At 50.1% G+C, this 18,845-nt stretch overlaps 1 protein-coding gene and 1 long non-coding RNA gene across 2 annotated transcripts in view; both read left to right on the top strand.

Annotated features, from left to right (window-relative positions):
- The first annotated feature begins 5,633 nt into the window (after window positions 1-5,633).
- LOC109250520 (uncharacterized) lies at window positions 5,634-6,997 on the top strand. Its single transcript, XR_002073053.2, has 3 exons — window positions 5,634-5,721; window positions 6,361-6,545; window positions 6,819-6,997. It is a non-coding gene; the product is annotated as an uncharacterized LOC109250520 (long non-coding RNA).
- Window positions 6,998-7,675: 678 nt separating this feature from the next.
- Window positions 7,676-18,845, top strand: part of MLXIPL (MLX interacting protein like) — a 32,231-nt gene continuing 21,061 nt past the window's right edge. The window contains exons 1-3 of the mRNA XM_053893846.1: window positions 7,676-7,881; window positions 8,134-8,204; window positions 8,293-8,447. Of these exons, the coding sequence (XP_053749821.1) occupies window positions 8,422-8,447 (26 nt within the window). The 5' untranslated portion in view covers window positions 7,676-7,881; window positions 8,134-8,204; window positions 8,293-8,421. The remainder of the gene's footprint in view (window positions 7,882-8,133; window positions 8,205-8,292; window positions 8,448-18,845) is intronic.

Below are 18,845 nucleotides of genomic sequence, written 5' to 3' on the forward strand. Positions count from 1 at the left end.
CCTGAGCTCAAGTTGGACGCTTAACCGACTGAGCCACCCAGGCACCCTGATCGTTTGATTTCTTAAGCTGGTCGTGGTACACAGGTATGCACAGTGTTATTCTTTATATTTTTAGTAAGTCTGAAAACTTTGATATAAAATTAATAATTTTTAAGGTCTATTTTTAGACTTTACCTTTGGAGTCAGACAGACCTGGATCCCTTTCTGAGTTCTGCTACTTCCTGTGTGACCAAGAGTAAATTCCTTAATTCCTTGAGCCTCAATTATAGTACCTGTAAAATGGGTAGTTGAAGGGTGTGACTTGATGTAAGTGTCTTGCATGAAGCCTGACATCCGGTCAGTGCTCCAAAAACAGCAGGCGCGATGTGTTTCTCTTTCTGGAAATGCTCCCTTGGTTTTAATTTATGGAGCACCTACTATCTGCCCAGGACGTCCAGGGGCTGACCCTACAAATGGGACCCTTCATCTTCTCCTTGGTTCAATTTTTAAATTCATTATTCGCCAGGCGCACCTGGGGGGCTACCCCTTAAAAAAAAAAGCTCTAGGGGCGCCTGGGTGGCGCAGTCGGTTAAGCGTCCGACTTCAGCCAGGTCACGATCTCACGGTCCGTGAGTTCGAGCCCCGCGTCGGGCTCTGGGCTGATGGCTCGGAGCCTGGAGCCTGTTTCCGATTCTGTGTCTCCCTCTCTCTCTGCCCCTCCCCCGTTCATGCTCTGTCTCTCTCTGTCCCAAAAATAAATAAAAAACGTTGAAAAAAAAAATAAAAAAAAAAAAAGTTAAAAAAAAAAAAGCTCTATTGAGATATAATTCATATGCAATATAATTCAACAATTTAAATTCTACAATTCAGTGCTTTGGGGTACATTCAGGGTTGTACAACCTTCGGTACAATTTTACAACATTTCCAACACCGCAAAAAGAAACTCTGTACCCATTAGCAGTCACTCCCCATTCCTGCCCCAATCCTGGCCTCACCACCAGCCCCAGCATGAGGCAATCACTAATCTACTTATTCTATAGATTTGCCAATTCCGGACATTTCATACTAATGGAATCCTGTAAGATGGGGTGTTTTGTGGCTGACTTCTTTCATTTCACATCATGTTTTCTTTTTTCTTTTTAATGTTTTCTTTTTTTATTTTTGAGACAGAGAGCACAAGAGGGGGAAGGGCAGAGACGGAGAGAAGGACAGAGGATCCTAAGCGGGCTCTGTGCTGACAACAGCGAGCCCGATGCGGGGCTCGAACCCATGAACCATGAGATCATGAGGTCATGAGCTGAGCTGAAGTCCTACGCTCCACCGAATGAGCCATCCAGGCACCCCCCATTTTAATCATTTTTAGGTACACACTTGGTGACACTAAACACATTCACGCTGCTCAGGGACCATCACAACCATCCATCTCCAGAATGTGTTGATCTTCCCAAACTGAAACTGTATATCCATTGAATACTATTTCCCCCTTAGGTCGGATCCTGATACCTACCTACTATTCTATTTTCTGTCTCCATGAATCTGACTACTCTCGGAACCTCGTACAAGTGGAATCAGACAGTATTTGTCCTTTCGTGACTAGTTGATTTCACTGAGCGGAATCTCTCCAAGATGCATCCATGTTGTAGCATGTGACGGGATTTTCATCCCTTTTAAGGCTGAATAATATTCCACCGTACATGTGGTGTTTAACTTGTTTCTCCATCAGTCGATGAACATTGGGTTGTTTTCACTTTTGGGCTCTTATGAACAGTGCTGCTGCGAACATTCGCACGAGTGTTTTTGTGACCTGGGTTTTTTTTTTTTCCTCTGGGTTATGTACCAATGAGTGGGTACATGATAACTTCGTGTCTAACCTTTCTGAGGGAAGGCCAGACCATTTCCCAAAGCAGCTGCACCTCCCTACACTTGCACTAACGATGTAGGCAGGGTCTGATGTCTTCACCAATACTGTTATTATCCACCTTTCTTGTCACAACTCTTCTGGGGCATCTGGGTGGCTCAGTGGGTTCAGCCTCCAACTCTTGGTCTCAACTCAGGTCTTGATCTCAGAGTCCTGAGTTCAGGCCCCGTGTGGGGCTCCGCGCTGGGCATGAAGCCTACTTATAAATAAATAAACAAACAAACAAATAAATATCCTAGTGGATGTAAAGTGGAATCTCACGATTTTGATTTGCATTTCTCTGATGGCTAATAATGTTGAGCATCTTTTCATGTACTGTTGGACATTTTTAAAAAAAGTTTATTTCTGGGGCGCCTGGGTGGCGCAGTCGGTTGGGCGTCCGACTTCAGCCAGGTCACGATCTCGCAGTCCGTGAGTTCGAGCCCCGCGTCAGGCTCTGGGCTGATGGCTCGGAGCCTGGAGCCTGTTTCCGATTCTGTGTCTCCCTCTCTCTCTGCCCCTCCCCCGTTCATGCTCTGTCTCTCTCTGTCCCAAAAATAAATAAATGTTGAAAAAAAAAAATTAAAAAAAAAAAAAAAAAAGTTTATTTCTTGGGGCGCCCGGGTGGCTCAGTCGGTTAAGCGTCTGGCTTCAGCTCAGATGGTGATCTCATGTTCATGGGTTCGAGCCCCGTGTCCAGCTCTGTGCTGACACCTCAGAGCCTAGAGCCTGCTTTGGATTTGTGTCTCCCTCTCTCTCTCTCTGCCCCTCCTCCTCTCGCTCTCTCTCAAAAATAAACATTAAAAAAATTTTAATAAAATAAAATAAAAAAGCTTATTTCTTTATTTAAGTAATTTCTACCCCCAACATGGGACTTAAACTCACAACCCTGAGTTCAAGGGTCATTGTGCTCTTCTGACTAAACCAGCCAGGCACCCCACTATTGGTCACTTTTATGTCTTCATTAGAGAAATGTCTCTTCAGATCCTTCGCTAATTTTTTACTTGGGTATTTGCCTTTTTATTTTGCAGTTGTAAGAGTTCTTTATATAGTCTGGAAAGTAGTCTTTCATCAGATATACAGTTTGCACTTTTCTCTCATTCTGTAGGTTGTCTTTTCACACTCTTGATGGTGTCCTTTGAAGCACAAAAGTTTTTATTTTTTTTAATTTTTATTTTGTTTTATTATTTTTGAGGAAGGCAGGGGCATTTATTTCTTCCTGCGTCCCCCGTGGGAAGCCTTCACCCGGGGGTCCACCTGCCCAACACCACTGGGCGCTTATTTCCTGCCAACAGGCACGAGAGTTTTTATTTTGATGAAGTCCAATTTATCTATTTTTTTCTTCTGCTACTTGAGCTTTGACATCATATTGACGAAACCATTTCCCAACTGAAGATCATGAAGACTGGGGCTCCTGGGGCTCCTGGGTGGCTCAGTCAGTTAAGTGCCCAACTTCAGCTCAGGTCATGATCTCGAGGTTTGGGAGTTTGAGCCCCGAGTCAGGCTCTGTGCTGACGGCTCGGAGCCCGGAGCCTGCCTCGGATTCTGTGTCTGCCTCTCTCTCTGCCCCTCCCCTGCTCACCTTCTGTCTCTCTCTCAAAAATAAATAAACATGAAAAAAATAACTTTACTGAGGTGTAACTTCTGCAAAATAAGCTGCACATATTTTTTAAAGTTTATTTATCTGAGAGAGAGAGAGAGAGAGAGAGTGCAAGCGAGGGAAGAGCAGAGAGAGGGAGAGAGAGAATCCCAAGCAGGCTCCACACTGTCAGAGAGGAGCCCAATGCAGGGCTTGAACTCCAGAAATCCAAGATCATGACCTGAGCCAAAGTTGGACGCTTAACCAACTCAGCCACCCAGGCACCCCAAGCTGCATGTATTTTAAAGTGTACAATTTGATGAGTTTTGGCTTGTGAAACTATCCTCAAAATCAAAGCAATGGGGGCGCCTGGGTGGCTCAGTTGATTGAGCGTCCAACTCTTGATTTCAGCTCAGGTCATGATCCCATGGCCGTGGGATTGAGCCCTGAGTCAGGCTCTGCCCTGAACATGGACCCTGCTTGAGATTCTCTTTCTCTTTCTCTCTACCCCTCTCCCCCATTTGTGGTCCCTCTCTCTCAAAAATAAACTTAAAAGAAACCACAGCAATGAACATATCCAACCCCCCTAAAAGATCATTTATGCTCTTCTGTGATTTCTCCCTCCAGCCTCTCCCCTACCCCTCAGCCAGATAACCCCTGATCTGGTTAGTGACCAGATCCCTGGCACTACTGATTAGTCTCCATTTTCCAGAATTTTATATAAATGGAATCGTACGGTGTATGCTATTTTTTTTTTTTTTTTTGGTGTGTGGCTTCTTTCACTCATAATAGCTATTTTGATATTCATCCACTCTGTTGCATTTATCTGTTAGAGTTTGTTCCTTCTTATTGCAGGATGGTATTTCACCATGTGGATATATCATAATTTGTTTATCCATCTGTTGATGGACATGTGGGCTGTTTCCAGTGTGAGACTTTTACAAGCAAAGCTGCTATGAACATTTGTGTACAAGTCTGTGTATGGACCTATTCCTTTATTTCTCTTATCTAAATACCTAGGAGTGATGTGGCCGGGTCAGATAGGAGGCACCCATTTAACATTTTAAGAAAACCCCAGGGGCGCCTGGGTGGCTCAGTCGGTTAAGCGTCCGACTTCGGCTCAGGTCATGATCTCACGGTCTGTGAGTTCAAGCCCCGCGTCGGGCTCTGTGCTGACCGTTCCGAGACCGGAGCCTGTTTCGGATTCTGTGTCTCCCTCTCTCTCTGCCCCTCCCCTGTTCATGCTCTGTCTCTGTCTCAAAAATAAATAAACGTTAAAAAATTAAAAAAAAAAAAAAAGAAAACCCCAGTCTTCCAAACTGTTTCATCATCCCCACCAGCAGTGTGTGAGGCTTACTTGATCCACATCCTTACCAACGCTTTATAAGCTCAGCCTTTTCCACTTTACCCATTCTAACAAGCGGTAGTCCCTTCGCTTTGCTAAAAAATACTTTTTGTATACACACGTGCATCTAGACAATATACTATTTGTAGGTGTTTTGAACATGAGGGCTCTGGGGCGCCTGGGTGGCTTGGTTGGCTGAGTGTCCAGCTTCGGCTCAGGTCATGATCTTGCGGTCTGTGAGTTCGAGCCCCGCGTCAGGCTCTGTGCTGACAGCTCAGAGCCTGGAGCCTGCTTTGGATTCTGTGTCTCCCTCTCTCTCTGCCCCTCCCCTGTTCACGCTCTGTCTCTCCCTCTCTCTCAAAAGTTAAACATTAAAATTTTTTTAAATAAATAAATGAACATTAAAAGAGAGAAAAGAAAGAAAGTGAAGGCTCTGACTTCAGCCATCTCTTCTTAGGGCTGCACAGGATGCCCTCCTGCATTTTGATGATGCTCCCACCGGCTCAGGATAAGGCCCACAGGAGGCAGCAATACAGGCTGAAGAGACAGGCAGCGTCCTCAGAGATCCCCGTCTGCCTCATGGGAGGCGCAGACATGACCTGCCATCCTGAAGACAACAGCCTAGTGGACGTCACCCCCTGGCGACCTTTCAAAGCAGTATCTCCCCATTCTGCCCGGTCAGTCTCCACTGCACGCCCTTATTTGGTTTAGGGGGTCGGCATCCTGCTGGCCAGCGAGGCTCAAACCAGGAAATCTTGCAGCTGTTCCCAGATCTTCTTGGTGCAATTCTGAGGACCCTTACAAACATGCTCTTTTGTTTCAGGTCCTGCTCGGGGGGCTGGATCCAGAGTTGAAGGAGAGCCCAAGCCCTCTGGAGAAGCACACCCAGAAATCACGGTGACAACCTGTCCCTTCAGTCTGGTGAGTCCGCCATCCACCTCCCCTGGTCGGTCACATGTTCGGGCCCAGCTCAGGCAGGCCTGCCACCCCCGGGCTAAGTCACCCACCCCCACGAAGCCTCCAGTCTCCTCCCCCTCCCAGTGCTTCCCTCTAGCTGCAGCCCCAGTAAAGCCCCCCCACCTTCTGCCTTTGCTCACCATCCTTCCATGGCTCCCTGCTCTCTCTCAGCTGGTCTTCATTTCTTTGTGTGACATCTGTGTTCCTCCATGATTCTCTCCCTCTTTCTTTTCCCCAATCTCGTACTCGACCCAGAGACCCTTTTCCAGTCGAGCCAGATGCCTGACAATTCCCCAACCTTATGCTGCATTTCCACATCTCTCCTGCTTTTGGCCAAGGTGTCCCTCCACCGTGGATGCCATCCCCCCCCACCACACGCCTTCTCCTAAAGCTGTAGAAGAACTGACCCGTCCTTCTCGACCTAGAACACACCCCCTCCTCCAAAGGCGGAATCAGCCTTTCCTTCCCAGCATTCCTTCCTCATGCCAACTTGACCTGTTATTAAAGACCCATCTATTCCCCACCTGTTAGCCTTAGGGGTCCCCTGAGAGCCGGAACAACATTTATGTCCTCTTTCCAGCAAAGGATCTATTTATTACACAGCAGGTGCAGAGTCGGGGCACCTGGGCTCAGACTCCAGTTCTGCCACCTACCACTGATCTGAACCTCCCTGCACCTCTGTTCCCTCATCTGTAAAACCGGGAGAAGACACCCACCCCATCTGGCCATTGAAGGGATTCAATGAGTTAACCCACATAAAGGCCTTAAGAGGTGTAGGCGGGGCCCTGGTAAGTAGTCAATGCTTGGCGAACATTAGCCAGAAATGGTAATGATTTGTTGAGTTGAAATGAAACCCTGCCCTCGTTCTAGAGAATTTTCATATGAAGAGGGAGATACTTTCTGTTGATCTTCAGGAGACTTTCTTAAATAAGGACACCCCCCCACCCCGCCCATGCCTCCCCAGCTTCCATTAAAGGAGAGTAGCCACTCAACAGAAGCTGTCGAAATCATCTCCTCTCTTTCTTAGCTTCAAACTAACCATGAACATCTTCCTCCTTCAGGAAGCCTTCCAGGATTGGATTCCTTCAAGGAACTTCTTTCTTCTACCTTTCTGTGATGTGAAGGCCCAGGACCATCGCCATCCCCTTGCCCTGCTTCCTATCTTACACAGGAGGAAACAAGCACAGGGAGGAGAGAGAGGTCAGGAGGGGATAGGCATTCTGGAAGGGCCAAGGGCTCCGTGAGGGTGGAGGGGTATGGGGTATGTGTGTGTGTGTGTGTGTGTGTGTGTGTGTGTGTGTGTGAGAGAGAGAGAGAGAGAGAGAGAGAGAGAGAGAGAATGAGAGAGAGAGAATGAGAGAAGGGGGCGGGCTGCTCAGGGAGGAGGGGAGGAGAAAAGAGCCCAGGGAAGGGGTGGGGGGGCTTGGTGAGGTCCAGGTGAGGAAGTGGGTGAGTGGGCTTAGAAGGCCAGTGGACTCAGGATAAGGCCGGTAGAACCAGGGGCGGGAATGAAGGGGGTTCGGTGAGCCAGATGGGAGCTCAACAGCGACAGGGAATTCAGGAGCCAGGATGAGGTTCCCAGAGGGGCTGGGGCTCAGGGAGGTGACTGCAGCGTCCCAGGCTCTGCCTCTGTCCACCTGGGCCATGGTCCCATACCTGTGGCTCCTCCTTCTCAAACCCAGCCAGCGGTTTGGGAGCCTGGCACCAAGCCCTCCGGGAGAGGGGGGTTAAAGGTGAGCGGGCACGAGTCGGTCCCAGACGGGGATTGGCAGGCGCCTGGGCCCGTGGCCCAGGCCCACGGCTGTGCCACAGGCCGCCAGACGGGTGAGCGGCTGCCACCCACGTGCTAAGGAGAGAAGGAGGCACCGGAACAAGGGGCAAAGGACACCCCGAACGGGCGGGGGCCGAGCAGTGCCCGCGTCCACACCCGCTGCTAAAAGCCGGGCGCAGGGCGTAGCGCACAGAGCCCTCTGCCGCCGGCGCAGAGAAGACGCGGCGGCTGCTGTCGGCGGCGGCTCAGGAGCATCCTGCGTGCGCCCCTAAGGCTCCCGCTCCCCAGACGCCGCCGGAGGAGGAGACCCTGCGGGCGTGGCCCACCCTACCCGCAGATCGCTCGGAATCCAGGTGAGGGGTGTGGAGGAGATCAGGTGGGTGCAGGTGCATAGCCCAAGGGGAGTCAGATCCTCCCCTAGGCTGGACCTCAGTCCCCGCACCTGTTCAATGGGGGAGGGCCACCGGTTCAGCTCTGCTGGGCTGGTGGGGTCAATACTCTTGTGTACTTGCCCTGGCTCAGCTGCCAGGAGAAGGAGGCAAGCTCAGACCCCAGAGAGGGCTTAGGATCAAGAATCTGAGAATTCATCCTGCCTGTTCTTCCAGGAGCAGAGGGTGAAGTGCACACGGGTTCCCACAGCCTCCTGGGCTCCCACCAGCTGGGGAAGGATTGAACGGTGCTCTGGGGACTCTCCATAGAGGTGACTGTGGGGCCAGGGAAGCAGGAGGGAGGGCCTTCTCTGTTACACCCTCTGCCCAAGACAGGTGTGGGTGCCAGGAGAGAAGCCGGTTCCAGGTGGGCCCTAGGATCACAGCAGCAAGGACTCAGAGCTCCCCCTGGCTGGGCAGGGAGAAGCCAGATGTTACCGTGGGGCAGGGAAGCCACGTGGATTCATGGCCACCAGACTTCTAGCCAACAGGTAGGGGCTAGGGAAATGGCAAAGGGCACTCCTCCTGGTCTGGCCCAGGAAGGCCAGGGCTCCCTTCGGCCTCCCAGCCACCCTACCCCCACCTCCGTGTCTCCTGAGGTCACCCTGGTGGGCAAAGAAGCCAGGGTCAGGCCTGGGTTGGGTTTAGGAGCTTTGAGTTCTTGTCTGTGTCTGGCTGTGTGACGTTGGGTCCATTACTTCCTTTCTCTGGGCCTGGCTCTCCCTCTGTGACATGGGGAGGCTTGTTCCTGGGACGCTGGAGGGGAGATGGGGATAGGATTAAGTGGGACACCAGGATGCTTTGGAGGACAGGGAGGCCCACTCCAAGCAAGGTCCTTGTGGTCCTTCACAAAGAGGATGATGTCCCAGGGTCAGCTGGATCAGGTGTTGGGTGGGGCCAGGGACCTGGCCCAGGCCTCCATCTTGTCCAGGTGAGTTTCCTTCTGTTCTCTGCACGTGGCCTGCCCATCTCCTGCCCAGACCGGCAGATCCAGGGGGAGGACAACTGGGGCCTGGGGATCTCAGGCCTGGGAACATGGGCAGGGAGGCTCAGCTCCTTAGCCCCAGGGCAGGGCTAGCTCCTGGAGGAGGGGGAAGATTCCCACTGAGGAGCTCTGTGCTGTGGCAACCAGGATCCTCCCTCTCTTGAGAGGGCCATCCTTCTGGGTGCACCCAAGAAGGACACGATCTACCCCAGGCCAGGGCTCAGTTGGAATCGCACTCAGGGCTCAGGGTGGGATCAGGACTCAACTTGGGCCCAGGTGAGGGGGCCAGGGCCAGGGACGCACCTGGGTTCTTGGAATGTTGTCAACGAAATCGTCCGGCCTGTGTGTGAGTAGCACTGGTGGAGGTGATGTTTGTAAACTGAGGTAGAGGGCGCAATGGGCTTTGAGGAACTGCAGGGTGGGACGGAGGGAGAGGGGCTGTGCTCTTGAGGCTCCTGTGGACTACACCTGCCCCAGAGCCCACTTCTTCCCTTTGGGCAGAAGCCGTACCTGGAGCCTCCCTCTGAGGCTGCCCTTGACTCTGCTGCTGGCTCTGTGAGGGGCAAAGGCAGGTGGAGACTGGGCCGAGAGAGGCCTTCATCAGCACAATTCTCACTCCCTGTTCAGGGCTGACAAAGGGGTTTGGGCTCAGATGTGAGGCAGGGAAGGAAGGAAAGGGGGGCTCCCTCAGGCCTAGAGTCGCTCGGAAGGGGGAAGGAGGGACTGAAATTTGCTGGACACCTACTACGTGCCAGGCACCGTGCAGGGATTTTCTGTCACTGTTTCCTTCTTCCTGATAACCTGAGAGGGAAAGGATATCGTGCCCACTTTATAGATGAGGAAACAGAAGTCAAAGCACCAGCTCAAGGTCACACAGCCTGGAAATGACAGGGCTGGGCTTCAAAACAAGCCACCCTGATTCCAAAGCCCTGATTTCTGCTCCCACTGTTACCTCTGCCTCGTCCCCTGTCACCTTCTGGGCCTCACCCTGTGCATCCGTTGACACTGATGCTGACACCGTCGAGAGCAGCTGTGGGCAAGCGTGTGTGTTGCATCCGGAGAGCAGCACACATCAGGGGGTGTACTCGTGGATGCTCGTGGGTGTCCACATGGTCTGCACCCCGCTCCCCACCTCCCCGCTGGACTTTCCTGCCCTTGAGCATCAGGAGCAAGGCAGCTCACATTTGCCTTTTCTCTTAGAGGTGGGCTAAGCTGATCTTGTGTAGGGGGTCCCCAACAGGGCAGGAGGAAACCAAACATTCCCAGGGCAGGGTCTGGCACTGAAAAATAGGTGACGCATCCCTCCAGCTGGCCCCGAGATGTGGGGTCAGGCTGGCTGGCATGTAAGCCGGCCTGTGACAGTCTGCTCCATTCTGACCAGAATCCCCAGGTCTCCCTAGTGCTGGGTAGCTCTGGGAGTCACGTCAGCTCTTGTCCCACACAGCCCCATCAGCCACGTGACTCTGGATGAGAGGTATGCCTCCCTAGGACCCCTTTCTGTGTCAGTCCAGGGACCCGACGCCCTCATGGGGCCCATGTGACTCCCTGAGCTCCTTAGCAGTGGGAGGCCTGGGGATTCTGGGCAGGGCAGACCCTGACTGTCCCTTCCCATGGCTGGTTTGAGAAGCCGTTTTCCATCCTCAAGTCCCCTGGTGGAGGCTGTCCCCCCACGGCCTGTCCCATAGCATCTGGTTCTTTCTCTAACACCGTACTCAGAGATATTGGTTAGGAAGGAAAGAAAAAAGGAAGGACAGGGGTGGGAGAGGAAAAGAGGGAAGGAGAAAGGAAATCCACACTCGTGTGCCTACCACTGGCTCTTACATATTTCATTTGATTCTGCCAACAGCCCCGTAAGGTGAATTTAACATCAATTTCCCACACCCATTTTAAATGTTTATTTACTTGTTTTTGAGATCGAGAGACAGAGAGCTTGAGTGGAGGAGGGGCAGAGAGAAAGGGAGAGAGAATCCCAAGCAAGCTCTGTGCTATCAGGGCAGAGTCCTATGTAGGGCTCAAACTCATGAACCTATAAGATCTTTACCTAAGCCAAGATCAAGAGTCGGACACTTAACCAACTGAGCTACCCAGGCACCCCCTTCACACCCATTTTAAAGTGAGAAACCAGTGCTCAAAGCCCATGATACCACTCTTTCCTTGTATGGAGCACCCTCAGAGAGGAGCCCAGGGTCACACACAGGGGCAAATTTGAGCACCACAGTCCACACCCTGCCCCCATGCCTCTGTGCCAGGGAGCCCTAGATGGCAGGGGCATCATCTGACCTGGATGCTGAGGGGTCTGTGGGACCAGGGGGGCTCTAGCCTTGATGATAATCCCCACCCCTCCAAGGCACTCCCCATTCTACTCTCTTGGAGCTGACTCTGAACAACCAGGCACAGACCCACCCTGGCACACTGGGGTGGCCAGAAATGCCACAGGTACAAAGAAGGAGACTGTACTGCAAGGCGCACCTGCTCTCCAGCCCTCTGTTTTCTCAGCTGTAGAATGGGTAGACTAACACAGTGTTACCTGTTCTACTTCTGGAACTCCAGAAGTTCATTGTGGAGGGGTCGGAGCTGGGAGGCAGGAGACCTGGCTCGGTCACTAATGTGACATGCACCGGGTAGCCTGACGCAAGCCGCTGCTCCAAAGGAGCCCCTCCAAGTCACATGAGCCCGTTGCCCTTGCTGATTTCTACATCTTATTCCAATTCGGATGTGCCAAACTTCCAAGTAGCAGATGTGAGTCCTGAGCAGTGTATGTTTAGTCCTTCTCCTGTGTTTCTGGCACACAGCTCCTAAAACCCTTGGAATCTCCAGAGCTATGAGTGTCTTTTGCATGCTAATGAGATGCCTGGTGGCTGGTGGCCCCTAATAGTTTCAGGATGGAAGTTGGTCACCAGGAAGATCAAGGTGGGATTAGAGAGTTGGAACTTTCAGCCCCACCCCCCCCATCTCTCAGGAGGGGAATGAGGCTGAAGACTGAGTTCACTCGCCAATAACCAAAATCATGCCTGCCTAATGAATTTCCATTAAAAACTCCTCAACGAAGGGGTTGGTGAACACATCCAGGTGCTGGGAGGGTGGTGCACCTGGAGAGGGCATGGAAACCCCATGTGCCCCCCGCCCTCCATACCTTGCCCCGTGCCTGTCTTCCACATTTGGCTTTCCTGGGTTGTATCCTTTATGATAAAATGGTAAAATGTAAGCAAAGTGCTTTCCTGAGTTCTGTAAGCCTTTCTAGCAAATTGGAAAAACCTGAACAAGGCGTGCTGAGATTCCCCTGATTTATAGCTGGTCGGTCAGAAGTACAAGTGTTAACCCAGACTTGTGGTTGGTGTCTGAAATGGAGACGGTCTTAACGGGACTGACCCCTTAACTTGTGGGGTTGGATGCTAACTCCCGGGAGATAGTGTCAGAAGGGAACTGAATTGTAGGACTCTCAGCCAGTGTCAGGGAATTGGAGAAGTGGTGTTGGAAAAGACATCATGCATTTGGTGTCAGAGGTGTCACGAGTAAAAACTGTCTACTGGTAAATGGTGGCCAGTGACATTTTTGCACACTGACAGACTCTTGGTAGGATGGCTCTTCTTGGCAAAACCTCATCTCCTGGCTGTCCCCCCATCCCTCCACTGCTGTGACACTGCACTACCGTGTAGCACATTCTCCACCCTGGCTGGTCACAACCTACCTACAGGCTACACTGCTTCCCGTGCCACAGGGAGGGCAGCTGAATCCCAGAGAGGGTGAATGGTTTGCCTGAGATGACTCACGGGTACCTGATGAGCCAACCTACTGGGCTCTGTGCCCTAAAGAGAAAATGTCCCCCATGGCGCCCCTGGGCTCTGTGGATTGAGAAGGAGCGTTCAGACAAGATGGGGCAGGAGGCTGAACCTTTCCCTTCCCCAGGTTCCTGTCAGCCAATCAGGGACCCTTTCCTTTGTTTGGACATCTTTGCTCTGTGGACTTTGGGGTCCTCAAGAAGAAAGCAGCCATCATCTACTGCCCTATCTCCTCTTATTTTCTTTACTTTACCGAAGGATTTTTTTTTTTTTGTGGTTTCAAAGTAATATACAGCCCTTATACAATTTTAGCATTTATGGAAATTTACAAGTGAATGAATGTCTGTTTCCCATATCCCATAAAGACCATCATAATGCCATAGTTTGTTGGCTGTGTGTCCAGACTTTTCTCCTCTTTCCATATATGAATGTTCACCATTATTTATTTCTACTTGAGTGAGATCACACTCCACACATTGTTTTTGCAACTTTCTTCTAACATCAGCATTGCACCTTAGCTACCTTTTACTATTTCTATACTTATGATAATGATAGCACGTCTTTACCAACTGAGCACTTTGAAGGTATTGATTCACTTAATCCTCATAAAAACTGTGAGAGGTGGGTACTCTGTTTATCCCCATTTTATACACAAAGTTGTTAACAGCTACATGGTTTTCCACTATAGAGATCTGTCAAAATGTATTCAACCATTCTCCTGTTTGTCAGAATTATAAACAGTGCTGTGAGGAACATCCTTGTACATCTTTGTACATTAGGGACACATTTTTATTTTTATTTTTTCAAATGTTTATTTTTGAGAGACAGAGAGAGAGAGCACCAGACGGGGAGGGGCAGAGAGAGGGGGTCAGAGGATCCAAAGAGGGCTCTGTGCTGACAGCAGACAGCCTGATGTGGGGCTCGAACTCACAAACCATGAGATCATGACCTGAGCCAAAGTTGGACGCCTAACTGACTGAGCCACCCAGGAGCCCCAATTTTTACTTTGATTTTTAAAGTTTTATTTTTATTTTTTTAAAGGTTTTATTTATAAATAATCTTTATTTTAAGTAACGTGGGGCCTGAATTCACAACCTCAAGAGTCACAAGCTGCACCAACTGAGCCAGCCAGGTGCCCCAGGGAAACATTTTTATAGATGTTTTATAGATGTTTATAGATGTTTTTATAGATTTCTGTAGTTGAACTGGATGAGCCAAAGAGTATAAATGTTTTTGGTGTAACAGATTTTGCCAAATGGTCATCCAAAAATATAATCCCATGTTACCTGTTTACAGCAGAGTAGAGAAAAGATGTTTTGCCCCACCCACATCATTTCTGCCTCTTCCTGGCCTGGAATGGGGTTTTAAGACTGCCCATGAAGCAGCCAAAGTGTTGGAGAAGGGGAAGTTTCCAGACAGATAACCCCACTGGTGATGCCACTGTTTTCTTCCTTCCCAGCTATCCCTGCACACCACCTACCCACACCCCCAGCCTCACCATGGGCTGCACCCCAGGGCCCTATGGAAACGGATCCCCTCTCCTCACTACTATTTTAACCATGCTAGTAAAAAAGTACAGGTGAGGAATTAGAGCCTTAAATTACTTATTCTGTGACCTCAAGCAAGTAAGTTAACTTCTCTGAGCCTGTTCGCTCACAGATGACAAGTAATCATAAACCCTGTTCATCTAGGTTCCTCAAGGGACAATAGAAGATTCTAAAAGTTCTGTGGTTCCTGCCAATGGCCAGGCAGAGACTGGTGGTTTTGTTGGCTAAACTTTGGGCAGGCTTTGGAATTACAGATGGATGGACCAAGGCCCTGGCCTTGGGAAGTTGGATGATGGGAAGAAAGGGGGCACAGAAGAAGAGGAGGGAAGAAGACGGAGAGGGATTGAAGTGGGCTGGGCCTGAAACTAGCCTCACTGCATGTTCCCCCAGATCCCAGGGGCCTGGGCTGGTTTTTCTAGGACCATCTGGGGAAGCCCAGGTTGACCTTCCAAGCCACTCTCCTCCTTTTCCTGTCCTTCCTCAGTCTGGGACAAGCTCTGGATCCTAGATCCCACCGTGTCTGCTGGTCTTTCTCCAGTTGCTTGTTTTCCTCTCCTGGGCTCTCCACACCCCACACCCCAGCGCAGCCCAGCCTGGGGCAGGAACCTATTGCAAACTGCCAGACATGGTGTCAGCCTTGGGTTCAAATCTCTGCCCTCTCCACGCCCCGCTACCCTGGGCTTAACTAAGGGCCTGATACAAGGAGGCAGTTAATACATGTGCTGGATGGGCAGCTGAAGGGGTATTTGGGTGGAGAAAGGGATGAAGAGATGGAAGGTTAGGTGGATGTATAAATGGAAGGAAAATGGACAGATGGACAGATTGGGAAGATATGAATGGATAAATAGATGGATGCAAGAAGAGATGAATGGATGGGTTGAGAGGTGACGAATGGACAGATAAGTGGGCAGATTGGGATGGATGGATGGATGGATAGATGGATGGATGGATGGATGGATGGATGGATGGTTGCATGGATGGATGGATGGATGGATGCATGGATGGATAGGTAAATGACTAGATGTGCAGATAGATACAGTTGAATAGATGAGGGGAAGTAGCTGGGTACTCACTCCATCCCTACTCTGTTTTTCTTCCTCCTCTGCCTTTCCTCCTCCCTTCTCACAATCTCAGAGCACAAAGAGCAGGGCTCCTCAGTGGGACCAGGGGCAGTCGACATAGAATTTATTTTTATTTGGTATTTTCATAATTTAAAAATGTATAAACAATACACTTATAGTATCCCTAAATATAAATATAGAAGCAGAAAGTCTAGAAACGTGAGACGTGCTTCTTGCAAAGGGAAGTGACTTTTTTCACTCCCTTTGGGTTGAGACCTATATTTTTTGGTAGAACACTTGGGTGCTTCTGATGTGAAAACTAATCTGGTCCAACTTGCTCCCTTTAATGTAGTCACATTTATCGACTTTTCCTTCATGATTTGGTCCCCCATTTCACAGATGCAGAAACTGAGACTCCAACAGGGGAAACTGTCTTCCTGTTTTGCTGCCAGTTAGAGACACAGCTAAGACTCCTCTTTCTCATTCTTGTCCACTCCTGCATCCCCTGCTTCTTCAACTCACTCAATGATGCCCCCAAATCCTCTTCTGGCCTGATGTGCCACCTCCCTCCTCCCCCCACCTAAATGCCCAATTCACCTCCAGCTGAGGGAGGCTTCAGGTAAGAGCATCCAAGGTGACTCGGGGTGGAGTGGCTGATTGTGTGTGTGTGTGTGTGTGTGTGTGTGTGCGCGCAAACTTGGTTTCTCTTTTCAAAAGCTTTTTTTTTAATATCAATTTTTGAAAGAGAGAGAGAATGTGAGCAGGGGAGAGGGAGGGGTAGTTAGAGAGGGAGACAGTAGATCTGAAGCAGGGTCTGCGCTGACAGCAGCAAGCCCAATGTGGGGCTTGAACTGATGAACCTTGAGATCATGACCTAAGCCGAAGTTGGGCACCCTATTGACTGAGCCGCTCAGGTGGCTCTCTTTTCAAAAACTTTTAAATCAGAGTGCCTGGGTGGCTCAGTCAGTTAAGTGTCCGACTTCGGCTCAGGTCATGACCCCGTGGTCCATGAGTTCCAGCCCCGTATTGGGCTCTGTGTTGACAGCTCAGAGCCTGGAGCCTGCTTCGGATTCTGTGCCTCCCTCTCTCTCTTTCTGCCCCTTCCCCACTTCTCTCTCAAAATAAACGTTAAAAAAAAAACCAAAACCTTTTAAATCTAACATACCTATGTTAGAGTACACACATCGTAAGTATCCAGCTTGATGAGTATTTCCAGCAAATGCACCCACGTAACCTGAACCCAGATACTGAGACAAAATGTTAGCAGCACTCCAGGAAGCCCCTTCTTGATCCCTTCTCTCACCTCAAAGCTAAACACTACCCTGACTCCAAAACCACAGATTAGCTTGTTTTGGAGCCTTATATAAATGAAGTCTTACAGCACATACCCTCCTGTGTCAGGCTTCTTTTGTTCACCATATTGTCGGTGAGATGTACCCATATGGTTGCATTTGGTCATACGGTGTTCATTCCCGTTACTGTGTTAATATTCTGTAGTGTGAGGAGGCAGCGCCTGGCTGCATTATAGGAATAATGCTGAGTGAATAGTCGTGTATATGTATTTGTTGCACATACACACCCGTTTCTGTGGAATTGCTGGGTTATAAGGGAGGTGGATGTTCAGCCCTAGTAGGTACTGACAAATAGTTTTCTGAAGTGATTGGGCCAAGTTACCCTGGCAGCGGCACGGATGAAATTCTGCTGGTACCACGTCCTCCCGAGCGATCGCTCGTCCTTCTAATTTGAGAATGTAGGTTCTTGGGGGCAGGCTGGCATCAGATTGCCTGCGTGTGAATCTCAGCTCTCCTTGTACCTTTTGACCTTCGGCAAAGCCTGTTCCTTTGTCTACAAGATGAGTTGAAAATCACGGAGTGGTCATGAACATTCTACAGACGGGCTAGGTTAGGCGCCACCAACAAAAGCCATTTATGGTTCACTCTCACAACAGTACTCTGAATCACCTCCCAGAGCCTCAGTTTCCCCTCGGTAAAATGTAACACATCCACACACGTGCACAGTGGAGAGGACTACCAGGAAATGGAACGATATACAAAAGTGCCTGATTTTACTGAGATAGAATACACTTACTATAAAATTCACCCTTTTTCAGTGTCATTCAGCATATTCACAAAGCTGCACAACTATCCCCAACTATCTCATTCTAGAACATTTTCACCATCCCCAAGGTGAAACCCAATACCCATTAGTAGTTATTCTAATTGTCCACACCCAACTATTCCCAACCCCCAGCAGCTGCTAATCTACTTTCCATCGCTATGGATATTACAAGGGCCAAATCTTTGCATTTCTGTATTTTTTTAAGCTTATTTATTTTGAGAGAGATCGAGACAGCGCCAGCAGGGGAGGGGCAGAGAGAGAGGGGGAGAGAATCCCAAGCAGGCTCCACACTGCCAGTGCAGAGCCAGACACGGGGCTCGAAACCGTGAGATCGTGACCTGAGCGGAAGCCGAGAATCAGATGCTGACGGAGCCACCCAAGTGCCCCTCTGTATTTTTTAACTTTCGCAAAAGTGAAATACTAGCACTAGGATAGGCACATAATACACACTTAGTAAGTGTCATCTGTGTGTGTCTGTGCGTGTGTGTGTAGATGGATGGGCAGATAGAACACACGTCGTGGACAGATACAGTATAAACTCAATTCATTCAACAAAAACCCATCTGCCCCGTTCGCACTTGGAGAAAAATGGTCTATGGAGAGGATGGGATTCTCGCTTTCAGGCAGTTCGCCATCTAGTGGGATACGGAGGGATGTGCACCCCTCACTGGGAACGCAGAGCAGAACGCAGTTAAAAGTTGTATTGGAACAAGGGTTGTGGGAACTCCGGGGAGATGTTGGAGGTGGAGGCGGCACTTCTAGTTTGGGTGAGCTTTCCAGACGAGGAGGGAAAGGAGGGGATTCTGAGAGCGAAGGCTGGGACACAGGGCGGGTGTGATGTCAAGCAGGACGGCAGGGACAGCCAGGGTTTCACACCCGGTCCTGCACCTCCGTGGCCTGTGAACGAGACTTGGCTGTAGAGAGAGGCTGTAAGTCCGGGGCTGTGGGTAACGGGGGCCAGATGGGAAAGGGAGGAGAAGGGTGAGCCCAGGCCAGCTCGCACAAGCCTGCACTGTCATCCGGGCAAGGGCACCCTGAACCAGCTGTGCTGAAGCCCAGGCATGCCAGGGCCCCCATGCCACCAGCTGGTTTGACTTCTCCAGTTGACCGTGGCTAGAATCATATTTAAGAGGAGACAAGTGGCAGCCTCATAAGTGAAGGAGGCTGGACTTCAGAGTCAGACCTGGCTCTGCCCTTTCTCAAGGCAGGACCTTGAGCAAGTGTCTCACTCCCTGACCTGTTTCTTCAACTGTAAAATGGAGGTAATATTACCTACTTCAGTATGGTTAGGAATGATGATTGGGGGAGGCTGGACAAGGCAGATGAAGCATGCATTCCAGGCCTCAGCAAGCTTGGAGTATTGAAACGTTTTCTTTTTTCTTTTTCTTTCTTTCCTTTT

This window comes from Panthera pardus, unplaced genomic scaffold (genome assembly GCF_024362965.1).
Source record: "Panthera pardus isolate Hobbes unplaced genomic scaffold, ASM2436296v1 HiC_scaffold_4, whole genome shotgun sequence".
Lineage (NCBI taxonomy): Eukaryota > Metazoa > Chordata > Mammalia > Carnivora > Felidae > Panthera > Panthera pardus.